Below are 27,519 nucleotides of genomic sequence, written 5' to 3'. Positions count from 1 at the left end.
TCCGGCATGTGAATTTGTCTAAAAATGTTGGCTCCATTGCAGGGTTAATTTTTGTGGTTTTGTTTGTTTTCTTTGCACCTTTTCTGTTTACAAGAATATATGGCATTATTTAAAAAAAAAACACGCCCCAAGGGAAGGGATGGCTTGGCTCCATGTTGCAAAAGATAGTCACGCCCTGAGGCTTTAGCTTTCTAGTAATTTGTCTTCCTCAAGAAAGGCTTTTTTGTGACGCCTTTTCGTTTGGTCATTTTACTTAGTCATGCTTACTGCTGTTTTCTAAGTAAAACCTGCTTGCAAGACGCAGCTTGATCAAAATGCTTTGAGGGAGAAAACCTTAAAATATCAGTGCTCTTGGGGTGAATATTACTACTATCTAAAATCGGTAATATATACAGTATGTGCATGCTTACTGGTACAATAAGCCAACGCGTGGATTTTGAAGAGGTTTTTGGAAACAGGTGACCCAATTGGAGAACCGTCAAAAGTGTCAAATCATCGATTTCAGTTTGGAGATAAGTAGATTTGGGATGTTCGGCACTCTCGGCCATGATTCAACAGGTCCCATACTTTGCTAATAGTTATTATAATTACAGGAAGATCACGTGGAAATTTAATAACAGGCACCCTACCTGTACAGCCAGAGGCTCTGGTGTTTACTTCATATTCATCACAGACGACTGAGGCTTTGGGGAATGTTGAGAGTTGATGTCAGATCTCTGTCAGTGTGCAGCCAGCACATCAAGCACACTGTAATAATCGGCATGCTCTGGATGGGCTGGCAGGTGAAGGCTGTGTTGACACTAGCAACATGTGTGAGTCGGGTCTGAGTTGGACGAAATCTGACTGATGATCCTTTAAGTCTTTATTCATTTTTCTTTTGCTTCTATAAGGTGTTTGCTAGACTTCTGTGGTCCATAGAAAATAACAATAATAAAAATACAGAAAATTTGAGTGATAAAGTGAGTAAATTTTAAATTCTTGCTTTGATCCTCAAAGTTCCTCAACATAAAAACACGGGAGTTTCCTGTTTAATGCAACAATGCTATATGTTAGAGCTGCATTGATTAACCGATCAGTTACCAACTATTAAATTATCTGCCAGTCTTTTTGATAATCGATTGATCTGTTTGAGTATTTTTTCTAAGATAAAAAAGTTAAAACTGTCCATCCAAGCTGAAGAAGTGCTCCAGTTGTGGGTCACTTAGCATCGTCTTTGCAGAAAATGAACAGGACTTTTACGTCCCACTGAGGAACTTTATATAAACAACAATTTTTTAAAAATCCCACAGTGTAACTGAAACAGAAAGACAGGACAGAGCAAACATTAGTAGAATGATTTTGCCCATAAAAGACCCAAACAATAACTAAAACAATAAAACAATATCTGTCCTTATTGATTTTCTCTATTGTCCTTCTCATTATTTTTCCCCCACTCCTTACATCTTTGCCTTCCTTTTATATCTTTAGTCCCTCCTTCGTCTTCCACGCTGCTCTTTCTCCTCCCCACACCAACCAATTCAGGTCAGGTTAGGCTAAAGTCTGTGAATCACCTACCCTGACGTTATCCAACTGCTATCCTCAGGCGCCCGTGAACGGAGACACACCTCCAGCTGAGGGCCTATCAGAGAACGACAGTGGCGTGGAGCTGACCAATGAGAACAGCCCTCTGACCGCGGCCGAACCGCCCTCCCCCTTCAGCCCCAAGCAGAATGGAGACGCTGCCTCACCTCAAGGTAAGGCACACACATCAGCAAACAAAAAAACAGAATAACATAAATAAACTAACTGGCTGAGACAGCAGCTCCCATGTTCTGCAAGGTAAAATTATGTTTTTTGTCTGGTGGCTTTGACCAGAGTCATATAGCGACTGGTCAAAAAAAACAGGTCTGTCTCTTTAGGGATCCTTTCCATAATGTTGTCAGACACTTATAATAACAATCTGAACCTGTCAGAAGCAGATGCAAGCACTTTTGTGTACTTTGACAGGGTGCAGTTGCCTCCACGGAGGAAGTGGCTTGTGACTGACGCAAAACCAACACCAATTTAAAAAAAAATGTTGTCCCAATTAGTCAATTAGACACAAAAAAATGGGAAAATAGGGTCCAGGTTGGAAAATACTGAACTTAGCGTTCAAGCCAAACACGTTTAAGGCTGATTAAGTTAAAAAAGAAGTGACTGTCCTGCTACATTCTTTCTGCTCTTTATCTCTTGAAAATATTGAGTTTCTCTTCTGCCATCTGTCTAACCTTCTGTTGATCTCCCGCTCTCCGTGTCTTCCCAGATGGTAACCAGTGTTCGGGAAGAAGCAGGAAGCGAGGCAGGAAGAAGTCAGTGGAAGAGGAAAGTACCTGGGACTCCTGCAGCGAGGTATGCACACACACAAAAACACTTTCATAGAAGTGTGTTAATAAAACTTGACATTCGATCCACTGTGTGTGTTTCCAGGACAAGTCTTCCGGAGCGTCTCAGTTGGGTTTGAGACAGACACCTCGACCCAGAACCATCTTCCAGGCCGGTCTGACGCCGCACACACACAGCAAACCTCGCAGACAGAACCGCAAACAGGAGCACAGCGTGTTACTGGTAAAAACACACACAGTCGTGTTTCCATCACTTCAGAGCACATTACATTGACTTACATTAGTTTCATGGAGACTTATCTCAACCATTACCTTAACTTTGAACCACCTGAAATTTAATGATTTACATTATGGGGATGTTTTGTCCCCAAAAGGAAGGCGAGTCCCCACAATGTGACTGTGAACAGATTAATATCACCACAACGGGTGAAATGCAAGGTTCAGTGCTTACAGACACGCACCAGTTTTTATTTACCCCACGCAGAGCTATTGATTCTTCAGAAATGTGTAATGATTAAAAACATTAAACCATGTGATGTTTTCCATTTGGCTGCTCAAATGTTGCTGTGTGCTCTTTAAAATACATTTCAATCTACCTATATATGGATCTCTTTCCTCAGACCTAATTCTGATTTATTAAATGTCAAAACAGTCTAAATCAGGTGCTACTTGTCAGCACGTGCCAGGGTGAACACAAGTATAACTACACGTTCTTTTGACCCTCTAAACTTGCTGTAGTTTTTTGTGCACAATTGAGCAATGCGGTGAAAAAGTATAACAGGCAGTTCAGTCTGTTCATCTTTGTTTATTACTTATCCATTTGCTCGTGTGAAGCAAGCAATGACGTTCAAAACTGTAAAAAATATGGTCGTATCCAGGTTGTAAAAACAAATAAAATGTCCTTTGAACTTTTGAAGATTTAACTTGTTGAATACTTCAGAGATTAAGAAGGATCTGTGTACTCTGATTTCTGAGGTGGCCTTCTTTCTTTCTCTTACTTTTTTGGTTATGTTTCCATCTAGATGTCGTGACAGTCATAATATCACACTCAAACAAGTGTAAATATTCTGAAAAGGCCACAACAACGCATAAACAAGAGTGCAAGTAGCTGTAAAGCTGGTGCATTATACTATTCCCTCACTGTTTGGCACTTAAGATGGGGGGTTTCATACTTTCATGATCTGTGCTTGCTTTATTTACTCAAACTGTGGTGGTTTTGTCTGCCATTATACCTATTTTTCGGGATGCTGTGCTATGTCTACACTGCAGAAAAATCATTACTCTTCACTTCATCAATTCACCAACTTTTCCACCTCATCATAAAAGCTTAAGAACTTGTGATATTTAGCCGATTATTGAACATTTTTCTGCAATTTCCATTCAGTTTTTTGACTGTCTGGGAAACATTTTCTCACTCTCTTTCTATATATATGTATTTTTTATATATTATATATATCCATAAACTGACTTGAATCCCTGCAAACTGCCTCTGAAGATGCCACAACGACAGAAAAATCTAATGGCTGTCTGTAATTTTGACAGATATATATAAGGGCCAATAAATAAGGGCGACCCACCGTGAAATTTAAGTAACTCACATACAACACTGTCAATAACCACATGTAGACCACTTGTAGTAGACCCCCTGTTCAGTTGTTGGCAATGTGCATATTAATTAGCTGTTGTAGTCTTTGATAGATAGATAGATAGATAGATAGATAGATGGATGTAGCTGTATCCCTACATAAGAAGCTATCACAAAATGTGCCGGCATAATTGTGGTGTGGTTGATAAACGAGGTGAAACAAAATTTATTGAAGTGTTGGAGGGTGAAGGACAAGCAAGTAATACGTATAACGTTTATCAGCCAGCTGCAGTAATGTTACGAGGGGGGAGCAAGGGCCAACAAGGAGGTAAATGTCAGTTTGTGTGTTGACAGGAAAAGTGTCTCTGTTCATCTTTTCTCTCCACGCTCTTATAAATGCACCGTCTGTAAATTCTGTGTATTAAATGTTAGCGTTTCTGAAAATTAAATGCTGTTAAATGAGCGGCATCTGCGTCTTTCGACACCACAAAGGCACCCATCAGAGTTTTGTCGAGAGCTTTGCCGGAGGCCACTGCCGTGTAATTCTCTGCATGCAGGAAACCTCCTTTCTCATTATTATTATTGAAGAATGTAAATTAAAATGACTGGAAATAATAGATCATGGTGGAATTTTCTTCAGGGAAAGTCAAACGCAGCCTCTGCATGTTAGACTGTGTTACTGTGGATCTGCGTGTTTTCATAGTAAGTGAAGAGTGCTTCTGAGCGTTGGTATGACAGGCGGATAATGACAGCTGAGTGAAGAGAAATGCAGCATAATTATCGGTGTTGAGTTCTGTAAAGGACTCTCGTCTTGCAGCATTATCATGCAGCTTCCCCTGACCTCAGTTCATTTATAAATAAATAATGTTTTATTGCTGTTAACTCTTGACTAAAATGTGCCATGAATGTCTTTCTCTCACAGTAATATTCCCTTGGATCTAATAAACCTCTCTCTGCTTATCTCTCTCTCTCTATCAGTGTGGCGGTGGTCCTCGGGCGGCTGTGGTTGCGTCCGGCGGGGTCCCCGAGGTCCCCCGTTTGGAGCTAATGGAACAAGACTCCAAGGACTCGGCCCAGAGCACCAGCACCTCTTCCAGCTCTGAAATCCAGCCAGAGTACAATGTAAGACGTCTGAGTGAGAGTGTGTGAATGAGTACATGGAGGATAAAGGCTGGAGGGGAGATAACAGGACTAGAAACTGGATGACTTCATGACTTTTTGTGTCATGGTCTCTCTGATCTTAGGAAGTACATCTTAAGCGTCACTGCGCTATTATTTGGCTTTAATCACAGGTGGCCACAGGAGCAGAACTGAAAGCACAAATGCTCCAGATGTTTCTCAACATGTGTTTAAATCACTCCTAATGAATACTGTATTTTTCAATCACAGTCCCTCAAAAGGATAAGGCGAGGAGTCAAATAAGGCTTGTTTGGCTTTTGTTCTTAGAGGAATTCGAAAAATAACTTTTTATTTTTATCCAGTTATGTCAACCCAGACATGCAGACTTACAGAATATTCTGGTTTCATGTGTAGAAATTTGGTTTTGGCCATGGGAGAAAGAATTATTTTTTATTTATTTTGCTAAGAACTCCTAAACCTAAATAAGCTAAAAGTACATTTCCTGCATTCCTTGGTTCAAAGAAAGTCTATCAGTACAGCTTCCGTCCTTTTCTACATTAGCACCAAACATGGCACTTAACAGATTTAAGCCATAACTTCATCATAGAGTTGTTTGCCAAATTATTTATTGATTATATGACTGTGAATATGCATTTTGCAGCCGCAACCAAATTTAAGTCAGTTCAAGGTGCATTACAGAGAAGTTGAAAACAACACCGTTCAGAGTTAAAACAACACAAAAAAACAGAATGAAAGAGATAAATCTATGTAGAAATAAGATAGTATAAGAATATAAATAAATAAATGAATGAAAGATAATAGTAATACAATGATAAGAATGCATTGGGTTTTAGAAACATTTAGGTAAAAGCGCATCTGAAGTCTAGAAAACTTTACTCCTTGGGCCATTTCTTACACCATCAGTTGGTTGGTTTGACCAAAGCACTCCTGAGTCAAAACGAGATGTTTAGAAGGCAGAGGATTAGGGATGAGCGAAGGGAAAGAAACAGAGAGATAGAGAGCCAGACAGCTGTGTCAGAGCAGGAGAGAGAAGATTTTAGAAAGAGGAAGTGGAGGATTGGCAGTGGTAGAAAGACGAGGAGGGTAACTCCCTTCACAGACCACAGAACCTCCTCCACCTGGCCTTGTGTTAGTGCAGGTGGCCACAAACACTCGCACACACAAAGTCTGGCTGTGTTTGCTCTGTTTCAATAGTTTCATTCAGGTCATGATGACCACAAGTCTGCACAGCAGTGTATGTGTGTATTTGGAGACACACTCTGTGCATACCCATTCAGATCTGCATGCATGCATGTCGTCTGCATGTCTCACGTCTGTGTGTGCACAGTCTGACATGGGTATGTTGATGCGTCTTGTGTGTGTTTTTGTATGTTTTCACTCAAGCCTGGCTCGAACTCAGTGAAGCGCTGCATCCTCTAATGGAGTCAGACTCCATTACAAAGCCTAATGGATTTTCTCTCCTAAGGCGGACTGAAGGATCTCATGGCCTGGGCTCAACTGGGATTTGTTTGCAAGCGTAGAAATCCCACCTGCTCATAAACCAGCACACGTAACTTTCAAAAGAAATGTGGTTTTATCAGGGATGTTTTCTTTAGGGGTTCTGCCCAAGAAAAGACTGAGGTGAAGCAGAAATAAAGGAAACAAATGAGGCAATCAACATATTTTCAGACAGGTGTGGAGTGATACCAAGGTGAGCAGTGACTCGTCCCGATGATGCAGGATTTCTTCCACGTCTTCATCCAAGACATGAACGCTTTTTGGCACTAGAAAATGAATATGTCCAGACTATTGTTTGCATTTTTCTTCTCTTCTTCTCTTTCTTTTATTTTCTGTTTCTGTACTATATAGCTGGAGTAGGGGGTTTTCAGCTTTTGCCTAATACAGATATTCTTACAGATTAATCTATCTCTCTTTCACTCATATTTCCTCCTCTTTTCGTCAAGATAGCAAGACTAGATACTTCTGCCAAAGCGTCCTGTTTTCTCTCCTCTGTTCGCAGCACCTGCAGTATCAGGAAAAAGAAAAATGTCAAATCAGTAACTTGACTCTTGAATTGATCTGCTTTTCTGCCCTCAATCCCACTTATCCTCACCTCAGATATTTAGTTTTTCTCCGTCTTAAAGACCAAATGTCTCTGCATTTGGACATCATGTCCTTTTGCACAATAACATTGTTGTACTTTAGAGACAATAAGACATTTTTTGCAAGACCGTGACCTTATCTTCACTCTCTCTCCCTCTCCTCTGCCATCTGGATTCTCCCTCAACCATTCAGGACAACAAGGGTTTTGGCATCGGCGAGCTGGTGTGGGGGAAGATCAAGGGATTTTCCTGGTGGCCCGGCATCGTGGTGACTTGGCGCGCCACCGGCAAACGGCAGGCCAGCCATGGCATGAGGTGGCTGCAGTGGTTTGGAGACGGCAAGTTCTCTGAGGTGAGGAAGGACGAAGAAACAAGAGAGGCTGAAAGGAGGAACGGAGGAATGGGAAATCAAATAATGGTTGTGGATCTCGCACTTTGTTTGATGCCACGTTTTCTTTTTTCCTCCCCAGGTTTCAGCAGACAAACTGGACTCCATCACTGCCTTCCCCAAGTTCTTCAGCCAGGCTTCCTACACCAAGCTGGCCTCCTACCGCAGGGCCATCTTCCAGGCGCTGGAGGTACGTGTCAAGGTGTATTAGCTGCAACTTTATAAAAATTAACCAATAAAGAAGTTTTCTCCGGGAGGTAATGGAAGGTGAAACTACTTCCTCCTTTGTTTGTACTTCCTTCTCCTTTCTCTTCTTCTCTTTCTTCACCTTCCTTATTATCCTTCTTCTTCCTCCTCCTCCTCTTCCTTCTTCCTCCTCTTCCTACTTCCTCTTTTCCTCCTCTTCTTTCTCCTTCTTTCTTCCCCCTTTCTCTTCATTTCTTTCTTCCCCTTCCTTATTATCCTTCTTCCTCCGACTTCTTATTCCTCCTCCTCCTCCTTCCTTCTTCCTCCTTCTCATTTTCTATCTTCCTCCTCTTCTTTCACCTTCTTTGTCTTCCTCCTTCTCCTTTTTTCCTCCTCCTCTTCCTTCTTCCTCCTCTTCCTACTTCCTCTTTTCCTCCTCTTCTTTCTCCTTCTTCTTTCTTCCCCCTTTCTCTTCGTTTCTTTCTTCCCCTTCCTTATTATCCTTCTTCCTCCTACTTCTTATTCCTCCTCCTCCTCCTTCCTTCTTCCTCCTTCTCATTGTCTTTCTTCCTCCTCTTCTTTCACCTTCTTTGTCTTCCTCCACTTCTTCCTTCTATTTCCTTCTTCCTCCTCTTCCTACTTCCTCTTCTTTCTCCTTCTTCTTCCTTCCCCCTTTTTCTTCTTCTTCTTCTTCTTCTTCAGTGCAGTTGTCTCTTAATTACATTGACTATTTGCAGGAGTCTGCAGCTGCTAAATTTTGACAGTTATTAATAGGAATATTTCAGAAGGTTTCCAGGAGACAAAGCTATAGCAGAAAGAAAACCTTTTAGCTTTAACGCTAATGTCCTAAATCCACCTGATGTTCGCCAGGTTTGAGAATAAGTAGCTAAACATTCTGACGTGGTAAAACTTTGAAACACTGAGAGACGTTTTCTTCAGTTGATGAGTATTTCTGCAGGGCAGATACGCAGCCATGGCTAACATAAGCTAATTTGAACTAGTATGACCGTTATGACTGTTATTATAACTATATTAGTGCTTGTTTGCATTATGATAAGGTAAAGGCCATAACACCAGGATTTAAAGCGGCGGCACAGAGATGCGAGTGTGAAAATCTGCTGTTCTGTGTGTGTTTAGGGAGGTGCCGTTGGCTATTTGTGTGTCAGATCTGCTGTAAAAACATGCTTTATGGTTTCCCTGCCAAGAACACACTGGTTCACTGGAAGTGAATTTATGCATGTTCACAACACCGTGTGTGTGTGTGTCGGTATTTCATGTTTTTATATCCCGGCGGGGACTTGAATGCACCCTAACTGATGGGGACCCGTGTAACGGCTAGAGATGCTTTTACGCTTTTACAATTAGGTTGTGGTTGGTAGTGGGGTAAGGGTTAAGGTTAGGTGTGTGTGTGTGTGTGTGTGTGTGTGTGTGTGTGTGCCAGTAGCCAAGTAATACAAGCACAGATGTGTATGTCTGAAAGGGATTCCTCCACGCTATCTATTTGATTAATTCTATCAATACAATAAAAGAGAAGAGCGAACAAGCGCCAGCCAGGATGAAAAAATGTCGTCAGATCATAAAGCAGACAGACAACAAGAGAGACGTGGTGGGACAGGCAGAAAACACAGCAGAAAATATGTGATTGCACAACAGATTCGAAGAGAGAAGAGTATTCCATTAATTCTGGCGTCACATGTCGGGCAAATAGACAAATGATACCTCTGAAGTCTTTCAGTAAATTAGTGATAAAACTTTTAAGGGTAAACCTATTTAAAAGAGGCAAGAAAGGTGAATTATCTCGGTATAAAAGGTTAAAACTTCACCCTCTGAAAAGATGCAAAGAAATGCCGTTTAACACTGTAAAGACCCATTCAAATAGGTAATAATACCAAACCTGAATGTCTGTACTGATGTATATCAATTTTAAATTTAAGAAAATAAGTCTTATATGTCTTATAAGCATCTGTGTTCAGTGTTAATGTTGTCTGAGTAGACAGTCAGACGAGAACTTAATAAAAAAAAGAAAGATACAGTATTAAATTAACAACATCACCAGGACTTCAGCTTTAACTTTGTCATTAAACACAAGCTAAACTGACAACAATCAACAAAAGGAATGTGAAAAAACATATAAATATTGAAAATGCGTAACATTATCTAAATCAAGTCTTTTAAAAACGGGAAAAATTTAATCAAAGGACAAGTGAACCAGACTAATAACCTATTCTCGTTTTTGATATTTGTAGTTAATCATTAAGAACATACTGAAGTTCTGAGTATGTTAGACTTCGAACCTCTTTTAGATAAGATGTTCCTCACTTAGTGGGGAAAAAACCCAAGAAGTGCTCCACTTCTCACCAAAATCACCACCTTTTTTTTATTTATTTTTTTAGAAATTACTGGCACCTAATGGTGAAGTGTTGTATTAGGTGTTTTAGTTTAGAACATTCATATCTGACCTTTGACATATAATAATACTATATATTATTTAGTGCTGGGCAAGAATTACAATTTTTAATCGCGATTAATCGCGTGATTTTCTTGTAGCGGTCGTCTTATTTGCATGTGTTCACTCCCAGGTAACGTTAAAGCAGCATTGAACACACAGGGTGCAGATGTTGGTTTGGGTTGTTGGAGTTGTTTGATAGGCTGCGTCATTAACAAGCAAGCGGGTGAAAAAATACGGAAAAGAGATGACAGCGTAGTCTGCTGAAGCCTCCCACCGCTGCTTGTTTGGGTGGGTGATTTGCACGCTGATCAAAATAATAATAATTTTTTTTAAAACTGCGTTAACGTGCGATAAAATAATTGATAATAACGCATTAACGTGCTCTGGGAAAAAAGCAAGTAAGAGATATTGATTAAAAATGTTGTAATAACTTGCTTTCTGTCTGAAAATACCCTGAGTAGTTTCAGTCACTTCCTTTCTTTCTTTCTTTCGTCTCTACCTTTGACACCTCTCCCTCTCATCTGTATTTGTTTTTCAGTGGTTTGTGTTTTGTTGAGACAACTGGCTCTGTATGTTTGTCTTCTTAAAGACGTCTAGCTGACAGGTGTGAGACAGGCCTTATGCTGCTGTTATCTCCGTCTCTCTCGCCTCTTGTCATTCATCCACATTGTGTCATCCCTCAGAGTGAGTGTGGTGCCTCGTTCCTCAACTGTCCCTCACATGTCTTTTTAAGATAACAATCTGTCTTCGCCTTTTCACATTCTCCCCGCCACCCTTTTCTTTGTCTTCTCCTGTCTGGCAATCTCTTGTCCTCGTACTGACAGGATTAGAAAACCAGACAGAAGTCTAAACATTCAAAACTGGAAAAACTGAACAATTTATCTTGCGTCACAACTGCTTGTCTCTCTCTCTCTCTCTCTCTCTCTCACAGATGTCCAGTATCCGGGCGGGGAAGACGTTTTCTCCCTGCGAGTCGGACAGTCCCGAAGACCAGATCAAACCCATGCTGGACTGGGCTAACGGCGGTTTCCTGCCCAAAGGAGAGGAGGGACTCAAACCCACGCACACTGCCGGTGAGCAAGACATCAGAACCAGGCTGTCGTATACAGTTCATCACAAGCTGCAAATGTAGTGCCTCCAAATTTGCCATTTTGCTGAGAAATAAGAGTCTGTTTTTGTTCCCCTCCTGCAGAAAGTAACCCCCTGGACCACCAGGTCCTCGATGTTTCCCTGCCAGAGTATTTCCCCAGCGCCAAGCGAGCCAGAGTCAGCCTCTGTAAGAGCAAGGCCGCCCCCGAGGAGTCCTACAGCAGAGGTAGAGAGAAAAGTCAAGCTCACTGTACAATGGATATATATTTAGCTAAAATTTGCTAAATGCCGAAATTTGCTTAGTTTGTTTTGTACAATTTCTGTTATTTTCATTTTTTGTGTGTTATATTTCATGCTACCAATGAAGATAATCAAATAATTACATTATTTTACCTTTAATAACAGAGTTTACATTCTGATTTTGTGGATAAGATTTGATTGCTCTCGATATGAGTTGGTGCCAAGTTTACACTAGCAGAGATAACATCATACCTATAATTTTAAAGTCTTGAAAATGCTGCTGTTAGCAGGGATATGCAGGTTTTAGTTTCCCTGCTTTATGTCTGTTAAAGGTTTTAGTGTCTTATGGGTTTTTTTGCATTAGTTTTGTGTGTGTGCAGCGCACTTGAGCTCATAAAAATGTGTTTCGTGCTTTCTAACATTGTCCTTCCTTTTCTCTCAGAGCAAATGGTGAATGAAGTTCTGAAGAATAAAAGAAGTATAGAAGGTAAATACCCACCTTCACTTTTGTTTCCGCGTGTTTGTGAATTAATTTATCAATTGCCAACAGTGTCAGTTTCATTTTTTTCGACTGATGATTGATCTGTGTGTGTTCTGGCAGAGTTCTGTCTCTCTTGTGGAAAGATGAGAGCAGCAACCTTCCACCCGCTGTTTGAAGGAGGCCTGTGCCAAACATGCAAGGTAGAGCATGCAGTGAAAACGCTTTTCGATGATTGTTTTCCATAATCAGCCGCCTGTCTCGGTGTCAGAGTGATGAAACCTTTCTTAAACTAAGGGAACACCCAGAAATAGTAATAATATAGATTTCCAATGACTGATATCCAATATCTTCTAGCTAAAGTCTAAACCACCACACACACTTGTACAATAGCAGTTGATAATATTCTTGGCTTGAAGCCACTATTTGACGACAGCCACAAAACCCGTTATGTCTAGCTCATAAACCTGTCTGCTCACATCTTCAGCAGTTTGAGCCGTCTGGGAATGAAGAGTGGGAGGAATGATGACGTTTTTTTCATAGAGCATAACACGGAAAAATAAAATAAAATATCAGACTAGTCCACACAAGTTCATACATAATTTTTTAACACTTTATGTTTAGGTTTACATCCTCTCACACTTAGGAAAACAAAAAAAGAACCGCCCAAAATTATCCCCTTCCCAGATTTAACTCTTGAATGGAATTTGTTGCAGGACTTTTGTATTAGACTGCATTATTTTAAGCTAAGTGCGCCTGATAAACTGACAACTGAGTGTGTGTTTGAAGAAGATTATGTGTCGTTGTGTTAGAGGGTTTCACTAAAGCCAGATGTGTGACGACGTGTCAATAAATATTTTTTCAGGACGTGTACCTGGAGATGTCCTACATGTACGATGACGACGGTTACCAGTCCTACTGCACCGTTTGCTGTGGAGGTCGAGAGGTTCTGCTGTGCGGCAACGCCAACTGCTGCAGGTCTGTCACACACACATTCACACAAAGAAACAGTTTGCACAATACAGGAATTCCTTCCTTCTCCACCGATGTGTTCATCTGTCCGTTTACCGCCTCTCCTCTCTTCCTTACTCCTTCCAGGTGTTTCTGCGTGGACTGTCTGGACATCCTGGTCGATCCAGGAGCGTCTAACAACGCTCGGCATTTGGATCCGTGGCGATGCTACATGTGCCAGCCGCTGTTGCAGTACGGCGTCCTGAAACAACGGCATGACTGGAGCCTCAAGCTGCAGGAGTTCTTTGCTAACGACAACGGACAGGAGTTTGTGAGTTTTTTAAAAAGACTTTTGTATAAGATTTAGCAAACGTGTAAAGATCTGGGATGTTCTATATACTTAAATAAAAGATCAGTACATATATACATGTGTATATGTTAATATCTATATTTATATTCTATGTCAGTGATTCCCTGCCTGGTGCTTGCAGGGAATGACTGGACATTTTTACCTCCTCTGGCCTCTAAAAATTATTAAAATAAAGCGATCTAAAACAGGAAACCACTTTTATGCAACTTATGTGACAAGGGGTTGCAAAAAACGTTGAAAACCACTGCCCTTAATCTTTTCTTCTCTTATGTTGTATCTCTAATCCTTTTTCATCTTTAAGCTACACTTCTGAAATATGGAAAATTTAAATTAAAGTGAAAAATAATAGATTTTCAGTAGAGAATTTGTTGTGCTCATAAGCCAAAAGGGGGAGTTGCCAGGACAAGCTGGGTCAGGTCACATCAGCAGCGAACAGGGGGAAAAACAGAAACACAATAACATAATTCAATCCAGTTCAGCGGCCCTGCAAAAAGTACCAATTTTATGAGACTTTAAGAGTTGAATATTTGTAGAACAATGTGTCAAAGAGGGAATGAGAAACTTGATTCAGAGTGTAGACTGCTGTGATATTCCATTTTTTAAGATTTTTATATTGGATTACATAATCATGTAACATGCCAGCAGAGCAATTAAAACATGTTTTTATGTAACGTAATGATCGTAAAAATGAAAACATTTTTAATTTTTGACAGATTTGGTTCATATTCCTTCAGAAAGAATGAAACTGGAGCTTTAAATGCTGTATGACCAACAACCAACTAAAATGACTAAATAACGATGACATTTTGACACTTCAGTGACCAAAAGCAAACACATACTATAATTTAGCTGCTTTTTACCTTTAAACCACCTTTCACCTAGATAAGAGCCTCCCAGATGCCTAAAATATGATTCATTTTGATTTCCCTGCAACATGTTCTGTTTATCTTAAAGGAGAAACCAAAGATTTACCCAGCAGTCCCTGCAGAGCAGAGACGACCAATCAGAGTCCTCTCCCTGTTTGACGGCATTGCCACCGGTGAGTGTGTTTGTGTGTGTGAATTATAAGAGACAGTGAATTAATATATTTGTACTGATGTCTTGATGTTTTTTATTCATCTGAAACGCAGCAGGTCATCATACAGAACTGTGTTGTGTTTGTGTTTCCAGGCTACCTGGTTCTAAGGGACCTGGGTTTTAAGGTGGACCAGTACGTGGCGTCAGAGGTGTGCGAGGACTCCATCTCAGTGGGTGTGGTCAGACATGAAGGAAAGATCCAGTATGTCCATGATGTCAGGGACATAACAAAGAAAAATGTAAGAAAGAAATTATTTGAATATCTAACTGTTTTATAAAATTACAAAAGTTTGCTTGACTGAAATAAGTGAAACTCAAAATGAAAAATAAAAACTTTATTGCTGTCAAGTGTCAGGAACAACAACCTGTTCAAAATGCTTCAGTGGATCTGCAAATATACCTTCCTATTTATTTTGTCTGCTGTGCATTTTATAGGGAACATTTGGCTTTTGTTGAAGGCAAGTATTGAGTAGTTTGAAAAAAAATATTTTAATATGCACTTTTTGGCAGCATGACACGTAAGAACTGATTATCTGTAAGCTTTTTGAGGGGGGGGGGGGTTTAGTTGCCAATTCACATAAATTTAAGAAGGCGTTATCAGCAGGCTTAGTTAGCGTGGTCTCCTCTGTGCGATTTCAGAGAAACTGCACCTCAATCATCTGCAGCAAGTCTTAAGATTTCACAATTGGTCGTGATGAAAGTGTGTAAACCACTGTGCAACTGTGTGTAAGAGGGGAGTAGTGGTTCCAATGAAAATGTAAGGTTAAGCCTGAAATATAAAGACGGGGGTTAGGAAACGAAAGTAGATCACAAGACTGTGTGATGGCATGAGTGAAGCTTTGAGTGTTTAGCCACTTTGGGGGAAATGTATTTGCGATGGTTCTCATATCTCAACAATACTAACATCTGAGTGATTTAATGCCCTTGAAAGCTGCTCAGATATCTGAGCTGCTATAAATCAAGCGTACATTAAGCAGAAAGAGACTTTTGTTTGTTTCTCTATTTCAGCTCCACATCTCAGTTTCACTTTTTGTGTTAGTTAGACAAACAGCTGTGATGGAAACACTTATAGGTTGAGTTATTATAGATTATATATATTACAGAATACAAAGAAATGTTTCACTATAATATATATATATATAATATATAATGATCTGTCCCATAGACTGTATATAAGAAGTGGACGTAGTCATCGTGACGTCACCCGTTGGTTTGTGGACTGCCGTTTTGAAGCCTCAAGTTTGGACGATAGGGCGTTTTTACAACCAGCGGCATCAGACGTGACCATATTTGGATGAGACGGTGGAGCTAACGGCCGTGTGTGGAGCTAGCTAGCTTGCTTAGCTAGGTGCAGCTGTAATTCACCTTAACTGTCATTTTAACTGGGCTGATAACTTTGTCTAGCAAACAACAGGCTTAAAACTAAATGTATTCACCAGAGAAAGTGAACAGCCGCTTCCTAATAAGCTTTTTCACTGGCGCTGGTAAAATTTACACAGTGCCGTGGGTACCAGCCCTGAAGCATACTCGCACCAAACCTCCTTACTGCAGGTGTTGCATTTTGCTGTCTTTCTCTTTTTAGTGAAGCTAAGCCAAACTTTGGAGCATTTGCTGCGGGCTGCTATTGTCCATGACTGGAAACAGAAGTACGCTCTTCTTTAAGTCTTGTTGACGTACTGCGTAAGAAAATGACGTGACGTTAGGTCGGCGTAGCAGCTCCTGGCAGATAAGAGACACTTGTGTGGACTGTAAAATGCTCCCTACATGTCAATCAGGAGCTGAAATATGCAGAAATCGAAAAATGCATGTGTCTTATCAAAAAGAAAATCCACAGTTCTTGGAAATTTGGTAACGGTTGCAACTTGGAAGCGGTCCTCCATACTCAACCCTACAAACATGAGAGTGGTATCAGTCTGCCTCTCAGAAAGAAAGCAAATAAGTGTATCATGACATTATAACACACAGCAAACAGAGGCTGGCCGCTGCAGTGACGTGGTTCACGACAGAGGACAAAGAGCAACTCCAACCTCTGTAAATCCCCTCAGGAAGCCTTTCATTTGTTAGTCATGCTGTGTGTGAGTGTCTGTGTGAGTGTGTGTGGGTTCACGGCGCTGTTATGTAAGAGATTAAGAGCACCTCCACCTCCACCTCCACCTCCTGTTCTTTTTCTCTCTGTTCCTTAATTCCTAGTTCTTTCTTTCTCTTCATCTCTTTCCCTCATTGTCCTCTGTAAAAGGACGGGGAAGGATGTGAATGGGTGAAAGAGAACAAAAGGAGCGAGCAGATGGTGGGTTAAAATAGTAACCTCATGCCTGTTGCTGGTTAAATGAATAAATTACATTTAGAGGTGAGTCAATTAATGGAAAAGTCAATCAACAAAAACAACTGTTTTGTTTATTGAATAATCATTTCAGTCATTTTTTTTAAAAGTTAAAATGCCCCAGAGTCAGTGGTTTGAGCTTCTTAAATATGAATATTTGCTGGTTGTCTTTGTTTTTTATGATGTTTAACTGAATATATAATATTTGTGTTTTGCTCTATTGTTCAGACAAAACAACCAATCAGAAAATGTCAACTTGGGCTTTGCAAAGTTGCAATCGACATTTTGGACACTTTATGGAGTCTATCAGTCTTGAAAATAATCAACATATTAATGAAAACGATTGCTAGTTTCAGCCCTAATGATGTTTTTTACTTTACATCTACACTGAAGTAGAATTTAGGGAATAATTTTCCATCCTCATCATTGAATCAGCCGGATTATTGGATGATTCTTGGTCCTAAAATCTCACTGTTTTCTAAGTAAAGATGTTGAAGATTCATGACAACTAGGAAATCTGTCACTCAGTGAGTTGCACGTTTGTTGTGTTGTTCATGCAGTAGCTGTCACTCCCTCAGTCTAACACTTGGTGGTGCTGTTGTCTCTCTCAGCTTCTGGAGTGGGGTCCCTTTGACCTGGTGATTGGAGGAAGTCCCTGCAACGACCTGTCAATTGTTAATCCAGCGAGGAAAGGCCTGTATGGTAAATATCTGCCAGAGGAAATAATTTCATTAACTGTGTTTTTAACTATTATTGTCATTTTTAATCAGGTGTGAGCAGGGAATGGATGTGGTGCATTAAAGTCTACTGAAACCTATAGTCATTTTGATTTCATTAATATGAATTTAGGTGAATACTTTTAGTTTCCCACAATCATGTGCTGTTTCTGATGCTTTACTTTTCTGTGGATACAATTCAAAGAAAAATACATTGATTTTGAGACTGAACTTAAGCAGGCTGATGATTTTTTTTTGGACTCTGATGGTGTTTTGATGCTCCAGAAGGCACAGGGAGGTTGTTCTTTGAGTTTTACCGTCTGCTGAGCGAGGCCAAGCCCAAAGAAGGAGAGGACCGGCCGTTCTTCTGGATGTTCGAGAACGTGGTGGCCATGGGCGTCAATGACAAAAGGGACATCTCACGCTTCCTGGAGGTGAGTTAGACCTTGTAGGCTGTTCATTTACAGCTGTTAAGCTCACTATAAACAGCTGCAGCTATCAAAAACATTAACAAGGACATCTGTGAATGAAAGATATTGCTTACAAAGGATGTAGTTCAAGACATCAAAGTAAAGGCTAATTTTAAACTTAAGCCCTACAACCATTTAAACGCTTAAACAGCTAATTGTTCGTTGTACACATATATTTCTGCTTAGGCATAGTGATTTCCCCTTTAATCCACTAGTAGTCATTTAGTTTCCTGTGAGAAACAACAATAAAGAATGATTAAAAAACAGTAAAAGCGCCTGAGAATCATTTTAAGCACTGTGTAAATAGGATTACCTCGAGTTTATGAGTAATCACTGTGTGTCTCTGTGTGTTTTTCTGCAGTGTAACCCTGTTATGATTGATGCTATCGAGGTTTCTGCTGCTCACCGTGCCCGATACTTCTGGGGAAACCTGCCAGGCATGAACAGGTAGGGGAAAAAAACGCTCAACTCAGAAAGTCCTAATTCTTTTCTCAAAGAAAAAACATGTAAACACTGAAGATTGGTGGATTTATGAGACTTTTCCATGGTTGTGCACATGTTCAAACAGCAGTGTCTAAGGCTAAAATAGTTGTATTTATAGCCCAGTCTCTCTTCAAGTTATTTGTGCTGTGCGTCACGTAGAAAAAGTTCAAGACAATTCAGCTACGGCAGCTCACTCTGAAAAGGGACACTTGCTACTGAACATTATGCTGCTGATCTGGGTGGTGATGGTGCAGTGGATAAGTGAGAGAGACCCGGGTTCAATTCCCCACTGCGACACATCTACCATTGTGTCCCCGAGCAAGACACCAGGACACTTAACCCTTAGTTGTGCGACCTCTGACATAATTAACAATTGTAAGTTGCTTTGGATAAAAGCATCAGCTAAGTGAGGAAATGAAATTAATGCTCCCTGACAAAAGAAGAAAATCATGCGATTAATCGCACTTAAATTTTTAAATCGTTGCCCAGCACTACTATATACAGTATATAAACATTATCAATCCTCTCTGTTTCAGGCCTCTGTGTGCCTCGGGTATGGACAAGCTGGAGCTGCAGGACTGTCTGGACCACGGCAGAGTTGCAAAGGTTTGATATCTACAGAACACGGAATAAAGTCAATGATGAGGATCTGTTGTTCTGCTGTTTTTTACTGGTCAGTTCTGTTTGACCGTGTATTTGTTGTTTCATAGTTTGGAAAGGTGCGCACCATCACTACCCGCTCCAATTCCATCAAACAAGGGAAGGATCAACACTTCCCTGTCCTGATGAACGGGAAGGAGGACATACTGTGGTGCACTGAGCTGGAGAGGTGAGCAGAAAACACACACGCTGTTAAATGCAAACATTAAAACTTTTAAAATTAAATAAATGAGTCACGGACATGGGATGTGATTTAAATTTTGGCTGTGTATTCCTGACCCTGCAGGATCTTTGGTTTCCCTGTCCACTACACGGACGTGTCCAACATGGGTCGCGGTGCCAGACAGAGGCTCCTGGGCCGATCCTGGAGCGTCCCCGTCATCAGGCATCTGTTCGCACCACTGAAAGACTACTTTGCCTGTGAATAGACATCACCCTATCACCAGCGAACAACAATCCCTGTAGCTGGGAAAAGTGAAAGTAGCTGTTAGATGTCCAGTCCTGTCTGGATCCTGGCGATAATACACTGCAGCCTTAAAGACACATAACACACACTAACAAAGAGATACACGTACAGCATAGGTGAGCACCTTCGGCTGTGGTTTATCACTACCCCACAGTGTCAGAAAGAGAGGGAGGGTCAAAGGTCAGGTGTGCGATTCATGACCCTTCTGCCTTTTTTTTACGTTAACATTAAGCCTGTACAACGGTTTTAATAGGAGTTTTCTTCTTTTTAAATGGCCATCGGAAGGCATTGTTTTTAAGTTGACAACACTTAGTAGTTGTAGAAAATAGAGAACAACATGGCACCGTCGGTACAACTTTTCAAGTGGCTCTGTATCAAACTTTTTTTTTTTTAGGAAGTGTTAAACATTTCAGAGGTCGCTCATCTCACCTCCGTCTAGCTGACGATTAAACAAGCAAGCTGCTCATACAGGCTGTTAACCTAAAGAAAAACACTTGAAAAGCTCACTTGAACCAAAGTCAGAAGATGGACGGTTGAAGTCCTGCTCAGTGTTTGGGTACCTGCTGTTCCACTAACCTCGGCCTGAATGGATTTTCTCCCAAAAAAAAAAGGGGTTGTTCTTCGGCCTGTCTAGAAAAGCTGAAACATGATACTGGAGTTTATGTCTCAATTTTAAGATAATAAACATGTATAATTGTGCTTGGTGATAAAAGATGAGCATCTGTTCATTTTAACCAAGATAAACACTGATTATTTTGTTAGCATTCAACAACAACTACATATCCCATAATGCTAAGCTGCGGTGAAAGCTTTGTGGAAGCTGTAGCTGTTCAATGCTTACAAAAAAAGAATCAGTCTTTAGTTTGCTCATTTAGATTCAAATCTGGAAATAAAACCTTAACATGTTTGAGTTTTTCAAAAGACCACTGAAAGACGTCCTCTGTAAGAAAGTACATCCAGCCGTGGAAGCTAGTGGACCAAAAGCTAACCTGGAAATGAAGCAGGAGTTTGGTTTTATATCTAGATGGGTTCACATTCACAGTTTTTTGTTGTTTGTTGTAAGAAAAACAGTAATTTTACCTTTTGTCTTTTGCTTTGGGATGAGTTCATATGAAAAAAAAAATTGCTTCCTTTTAAAAAAAATAGAAAAGCATCTTTTACTGAAGATTATATAAAAATGTTTTTGTATAGATAGTGTGAAACTTTGAGTTATACTGTTATGTCACAGCGACGTCTCCCTGATAGCTACGTACAAATACTTGAAACAAGCCAATGCAAAAACAGAGATATAGAGAATGGGTTTTTTGGCTTTTGCCAACCTTTCCAGACAGCAAAGATTTAACAAGTGATGGCGTTTATCCTACTGTAGATGTTTAGATTTTATCTTTAAGAAATAAAATTGTTTTAGTTTACTGTAACAGCTGGTGATCCAGGTTAAAAGAAGTTCGTTTGAACCCAGGAAAGAGTGAGTGTCACTGTGTATAAATGTGGGTTTTACAACAAAACAAATGGTGGTAAACACTGGTGAACACGCAATCTCTTTTTGCAAACTAGCACTGACTACTTTTTGTTTAAGGGAGTTTTTTTAGTTTCCAAAACATCTAACATGGAGACTGTGATGAAAAATCATCTCTACGATGCTGGTTGATACGGTGCTTTGTTCCGCATGGTACAAATGCTTTGGGAAACAGTGTGTATAAATACACTAATTCTAAGTATTTGTGAGTATCCTCAAAGTGAGAACACAAAGAGTCTGAATGCACACATTTATTGCCAGAATTGTTTTCCTCACACACCAAGCTTTTGCAATAATGATTATTTTTAATACTCCTTAAGAAAGATAAAGATTGTTTATAGTCCACAGGTCTTTACCATTTCTGAATTATTATCTGACTGGATAGCAGGGGGTTTTTTTTGCCTGCAATTACATGTCAGACTGTATGCTTAAGCATTAGCATGTTCACCAGACAAGTATTTACTGGACAGTTTATTTTGGTACCAATTCTCTTGATGTGACCAACGGACCATGCCAAAAAAATCCTTTTTGAAATACCGTTTCTGTTCTGATAACTGGAAGATTTTTTTAAATGCTGTTGGCTGTCACCAAATCCTTCTAAACGGGCATTACCTCAGACAAAGGGGCAACTCCTCCTATAGGATCTGTGTTCTGTGAATATATACTGTAGCTTTCTGCTCCCATATGCCCAGTATATATAGAGAGAGCTTGCATTTTATCACTGGAACTTTTTTTTACACAATGTTTTGCGTACTGTATTGATAGAAAGGTTTACAAGTGTTTTAACTCTGGTTCTACCAAGAACTAAATTTTTTTACACAAAAATGCACACGCCTTCTTAAAATAACTTTTCTTTGTTTAATGTTTAAATGGCCAGCTCATTTAGAAATGCAAGACTCCTCTATGGTGCTCAAAAGTGCCTCTTTTAGTTTTCCAGGTCGATTTTCAAGTCCTTTAAAAACCAAAAAGTAATTGTTTACATGCTTCATTAATACTGCTGAACTTGTTGAATGTTTTGTTTGAAAACAGTACGCAAAAATTCTAGTGTTTCTCTTTTCTTTTTGTAACTGCTCTTTTAAGACTTTTTATATGGAGAACACATACTATATATTAACACAGTATAAAGCTTGCTTGAAATTTGTAATGTTATAGCACGATATAGAGCATAATAATCAATAGATTTTTGATATGTTTTGTTATTTAGACCATTTGAGTGTGTATTTGTAGGTTTGAGTGTGAATAATAGCTGAGGACCTTTTTTAGTAGTATAACCTTTTTATGCTGTGTCTTTTATCAGAATTGCATTTTAGGAATTTTCTTTTTGCCTTTTTATGAATCTACAGTGCAAAAGCAATTCAAAGGAACAGATTGTGCTATTTTTATACTTTGATGTATTTTTTTTTACATTTGTGTACTTCTTATAGCAACCTATATATATAATTTGTACTCAATAAAACGCAGCTTCGCTGCTGAAAACCACTGCCATGTGTCTGCGTGAAATGCTAATTAAGTTGTCTTTTGTTCGAATATTCCTCTCAGTGGCAAAATGTCTGTAAGGGTCAATGAGGTTCCAAATACATCTTGTTTTCAATAGTGGTTAACCCACTAATTATTTTTAGTGACCTTATTAATTGTTCAGTATGTAAAATCAGAACATAAATGACGGCTTTTCTGAGGAACTGTTGAAACTCCCCAAAAGTATTAAAAAATGCTTAGTAATTTTTGGAATTTTACATGATAAATAACCTTAATGGTTTATCAGTAATCAATATCTGCATTTTGTTTATCAGCTGGTCCATTAATTGTTTCAGTAGTATAATCATGAGATATATAGAAATTTTAAATGATGAAGGCACTTGCAAATGACAAGGTCATACAAAATGTAAACCACACTTTGGCGTTTACTGTATGGTTTAAAATGTAGGTGTGAGCAAAAACACAACTGTATATATAAACACATATATTTATATGTTTATTTTTATTTACAGCAATAAGCAAAGAACAAAAAATTAAAATAAAAACCTTGGAACAGACATCCTGTTATACATTAATTTGAATGAGATGGAAGACGAAAAGCTTTTTTCTTTAAATACCTTTGTGTCTAATCTGGTCGCCTCTCTGATCAAGTGAATTTATTCCACGAAAATGTAGCATGATGTGTAAAAAAGCGCTGCTGTCAAAGATTGCTTAATGAGACAGCCTGCCTCATCTGAGAATATGTGGGGGAAATGTTGAGGATTGAAGAGTTCTGAAAAATGTATTAAGCAGCAATTTTACAGTCAGCCTGGATGAAACAGCAAGACCTTGAAGTGAAGACAAAATCTTATTATCGTTATGTGCTCAGATGTTTGGATTCAAAATTAGGGAATTGTAGTGGCTGCAAGTGCTCTCAAGTCTGGATAAAGTAAGAAATCCTTTTCATCTAATGGTGTTAGAACCAAAAGAATTTGGGCAATGTGATGAAGATGGAAGAAATCTCCTTTAGTGGTAATAATGTGTTTTTCAACAACGGTGAAGAGTCATCCAAATTTTTGGAAAACTGGACCTGCCATCAAAGAAGAGGCAGTGTTTGAATACATTTTTTTGCCCTAAACAAATTCTTGTTTAGATTGAGAAAGTTCTCAGGGAGTCATGTTTAAGTTAAACAAAATATAATCAGGATCTCCTGGCAGGAAAGGAATGTAAAATCTAAGTGCTGTTGGGATAGAAATTAAAGTCTTCAATTCACCCTCAATATGCTCTTTTTGTTTATGCTTGTTCTGTGTTATGTACATTGAGAGCAATGTAATCAGAATCAGAATCATTGCCAGGTATGTTTACACATACGAGGAATTTGACTCTGGATTGTAAAATGCTCACAATGTGCTTATTTATACAATAAGAATGAAACACAGGCTACAGTATAGAGAACACATATATACACACCATGAACAGAAAAAGACAGATTGAGACAATAGTGCCATGAGCAGAGTGCAAAAGATGCAGGAGAAAATTATTATTACCATTATTGTTATTATGTACATGTCGGAGGTGGATGTGATATACAGGTGCACATAAACATACATGCATACATGTACACAGTGTGATGAGTACGAAGAACGCTGGAATAAATAAGTATAATGTGCAGGTGCTATTTACATGCGGTAGGTGGATTTGGTATCCAGTATATACAATATACAGTATGAACAGCTCTGAAATAGAGAATGATGAATATATACTAAGTGGTAGCCAGTAAACAGGTGACAGAGTTACTGGGTTATTGCACAGGAATGGTTGATGACATTGTGAGTCAGTCAGCTGTTCATCAGAGTGATGGCTTGTGCGAAGAAACTGTTTTTGAGTCTGTTGGTTTTGGCGTACAGTGCTCTGTAGCGCCTACCAGAGCGGAGAAGCTGGAACAGGTTGTGTCCGGGGTGAGATGGATCTGCAGTGATGTTTCCTGCCCTTTTCCTGACTCTGGAAATGTATAAATCCTGAATGGACGGCAGGTTGAAACCAATGATTTTTTCTGCACTATCTGTTAGTAGTAGTTAAAGTTGATGTTGGAGTTAAACTCCAGGTTGTTCGGACTGCACCAGTATACCAAATATCACATTCCCCTTATGTGTAGGCCTACACACACCTGGCCATTTAAGCTGATTCTGACAGTGTTGTGTGCTCAGTAATATCCGAATCAGAAACAGAATCTGAATCAGCTTTATTGCCAGGTATGTGTACACATACGGGGAATTTAACTCAGGATTATACATTGCTCACGATGTGCTTACTTGCTATACAATACAATAATAAAATCAGACACAGGCTACAGTAAAGAGAACACATATATACATACTATAAACAAAAACAATATAGACAGATTGAGACAGTAGTGCTGATGGAGTGCAATGGATGCAAGAGTAAATTATTATTATTATTATGTACATGTCGGAGGTGGGTGAGATCCAGGTGCACATACACATAGGTGCATACATGTACACATTGTGATGGAGCATAGTGCAATTGTTGCCGGAATAAATAAGTTTTATGTGCTGGTATTATGTGTTTGATGTAAGTGGATTTTGTATACAGTATATACAATATGACAATATGAACAGCTCTGAATTATAAAACGAGAGAATGATGAATAAATAATAAATGGTAAGCAGTAAACAGGTGGCTGATTAGAGGCAGAGTTACTGGGTTATTGTACAGGAACTGTTCCTGACACTGTGAGTCAGAATATGAAGAACTAAAGAAAACATTGGCTACCTTCAATAGTTTCCGTGTAATTTAAGGCAAAACCAGAATTAAGAGGCTGTAATTAAGGAAGTAGCATTTTAGTACAACCTTGGATTGGAACTAAGTGAATGTTTTGAGCTGACTGCAACTACTCTAGTAAATAAGGAAATGGGTTTCTATAGTTATATACAACTACATCTTATGTGGTTTGATTATGACCTTGTCAAAGACAGGGCATGCAGCTGGAACAGTAAAGCAGTGATAATATGGAGAAGATCTCTGAGAAGTTTGGAGACGCCATTTTTCCAATCAATGAATTCCGCATTTTTTACCATTACTAAAAAAAATATTATCTACCACTGTCCTCATTTATTATAAAAGTATTTTTAATTCCTTTATTACACTTCACAACCAAACATATTTTCTTTCAGCAACATTAACGTTAACATATTGTAAATCGTTTGATAACCTTTAAGTTGTGCTTTTGGTGTAGATCGTTTTTTTTGTTTGTTTTTTTGCGTGTTTTTAAAGAAGACTTAAATAATTAAGATGTTTAAATATTGCGATTAAACACTCAAGACAACAGTTTGAACAGCGCTGGGCATGTCGGCTAGCGGCTAATGCATTGGAGTAGACTAAAAGTTAAAAGCTACAAAAGCTAGTAGCCAGGAAATCTTGCTAACCGGCGTAACCTAACGTTACTTAGCTTAGCATGCTAACACTTTTGTACAATCGTGACATTCACACCGTAACGTTAGTTGTTAGCAAAGTGTACAAGTTGGCTGTTACGTGACGTTATTTTATAATCACTATCAGATTAATGAACGCATGGTGGTAATTTCGTGATATTTCTATTTACTTATATTACGTTGAATTGCCAAACAGTCCTCCCAAGAATAGCGAACTGGCGGGATGGTAACGTTAGCCCAGCCGGGAGCGAGGAAGGGGGGGTGGGTTTAGGGGTTCGGGGCGGAGGATCTGTCGAGTCTGGTACCGGTAGTTGAAACGACAAAGACGGGGTGAGTAGACGATGTTTTCTCAACCGTATTCTGAATATATTTGACAAAGATTTAGTTTATACAACATGAAGTTAGTTAACGCCACTACGTTATATTCGCGCTCTAAATCCGCCGTTTTCTACCGTTAAAGTCCGTTGGCTAGCTCACGTAAGTTAACGTTAATGTAGCGTTGTTTAGCTTGCGTTAACCGATGTAGCCGCATCGGCTTAACGTCTTTTCTATTTATTACAACGTTAACTTAATTCGTTCCCCAAACATAGCAATCTAGCTAAATCGCGATTATTTAATATAAGATAAGCAAGATAGCGTATGTCTGCATTTAATTAGGTTGATTTAAACGTTTAGATGTTAACGTTTGTGGCTATCTTAACATTATGGTTACGTTAACGTTAAGTTACTTGCGGACTGATTTGTACGTTTCGCAGCGAGCAATCTCCAATAACGTTACCTCACCAATTTCACAAAGTTTAACGTTAGTTCATAACTTTTATAAAAGTTATTTTAAAGTGCCTAATCTTTAAAGCGTGATTCGGCCGCTCTATTGTGCACATGGATAGGGAACGTAAAGCTGTCGTTTCATTGTTTACGTGGGTTCGTTATTGTTTGGACTCAACATCGCCCCCATTGCTTGTTGCCATGTTTTCCCTCCAGATCCATCATGGCTTCTCTTCCGGCCAGTGTGGTACAACTTGCACAGCAGCTGATCAAAAGTCGGTTTCAATGATTCACTTTCATTCATACCGGTATATAATCTGACCCCGTGTCAGTTTCTTGGAACTGCTATTTTTCCCGTTGATTCTATTGGTCAGGACTCTACCCGCTCTAATCTGATTGGTGCAAAGATGATAACTTTTTGCCGCATTGGAAACATGGTTGCATTCAAGTCCACACAGTTATTTAAATAAACACCATATGGAAATAAAGTTAATTGATTTAACGTTACTTAATTTGGTTAATAGGGGAAAAAGCAATTCGCGGTAGTGCAGTTGTTTCATACTTACACATAAACAGGTGTTGTGTTTGCAAGCAAGGCAAACTTTCCCTTGTCAAAAACAAATGCGTAGTAATATCCTTCTTGGTAATTTGTAAACACGAGGACACCATTAAATTACCAGGATGTCGCCTAAAGAGAGTGAAATAAATGGGAGCACATCGACAAACCGCGCGTTCATTAGTAGTAGTTACGTAGTTCGTAGCCTTTCATCTACTGAAATTGAGATGAACTGCACGAAATGAATGCAGCATGGATTCGCGGGA

At 39.4% G+C, this 27,519-nt stretch overlaps 1 protein-coding gene across 2 annotated transcripts in view; it reads left to right on the top strand.

The window, feature by feature from the left end:
- The window catches only part of dnmt3bb.1 (DNA (cytosine-5-)-methyltransferase 3 beta, duplicate b.1), a 47,717-nt gene extending 25,212 nt beyond the window's left edge, over nucleotides 1-22,505 (top strand). The window contains exons 3-22 of one of the 2 annotated variants that reach the window (XM_038722001.1): nucleotides 1,583-1,733; nucleotides 2,282-2,367; nucleotides 2,446-2,583; nucleotides 4,924-5,067; nucleotides 7,360-7,518; nucleotides 7,637-7,744; nucleotides 11,121-11,262; nucleotides 11,382-11,504; nucleotides 11,961-12,005; nucleotides 12,120-12,199; nucleotides 12,862-12,974; nucleotides 13,095-13,278; nucleotides 14,272-14,356; nucleotides 14,488-14,633; nucleotides 17,326-17,416; nucleotides 17,719-17,864; nucleotides 18,262-18,347; nucleotides 18,920-18,989; nucleotides 19,094-19,212; nucleotides 19,330-22,505. In XM_038722001.1, coding sequence (XP_038577929.1) covers nucleotides 1,583-1,733; nucleotides 2,282-2,367; nucleotides 2,446-2,583; nucleotides 4,924-5,067; nucleotides 7,360-7,518; nucleotides 7,637-7,744; nucleotides 11,121-11,262; nucleotides 11,382-11,504; nucleotides 11,961-12,005; nucleotides 12,120-12,199; nucleotides 12,862-12,974; nucleotides 13,095-13,278; nucleotides 14,272-14,356; nucleotides 14,488-14,633; nucleotides 17,326-17,416; nucleotides 17,719-17,864; nucleotides 18,262-18,347; nucleotides 18,920-18,989; nucleotides 19,094-19,212; nucleotides 19,330-19,471 — 2,358 coding nt within the window. In that variant the 3' untranslated portion in view covers nucleotides 19,472-22,505. Of the gene's footprint in view, nucleotides 1-1,582; nucleotides 1,734-2,281; nucleotides 2,368-2,445; nucleotides 2,584-4,923; nucleotides 5,068-7,359; nucleotides 7,519-7,636; nucleotides 7,745-11,120; nucleotides 11,263-11,381; nucleotides 11,505-11,960; nucleotides 12,006-12,119; nucleotides 12,200-12,861; nucleotides 12,975-13,094; nucleotides 13,279-14,271; nucleotides 14,357-14,487; nucleotides 14,634-17,325; nucleotides 17,417-17,715; nucleotides 17,865-18,261; nucleotides 18,348-18,919; nucleotides 18,990-19,093; nucleotides 19,213-19,329 lie in introns of both variants that reach the window. The other variant, XM_038722000.1, reaches the window with a different exon arrangement.
- Nucleotides 22,506-27,519: the final 5,014 nt, after the last annotated feature.

This window comes from Micropterus salmoides, unplaced genomic scaffold (genome assembly GCF_014851395.1).
Source record: "Micropterus salmoides isolate LMB-PRFRI ecotype aquatic unplaced genomic scaffold, ASM1485139v1 Ms_hic_scaffold_16, whole genome shotgun sequence".
Classification (NCBI taxonomy): Eukaryota; Metazoa; Chordata; class Actinopteri; order Centrarchiformes; family Centrarchidae; genus Micropterus; species Micropterus salmoides.
The sequence above is the reverse complement of the archived record's forward strand: the minus strand, read 5'-3'. Positions and strand labels throughout refer to the sequence as shown.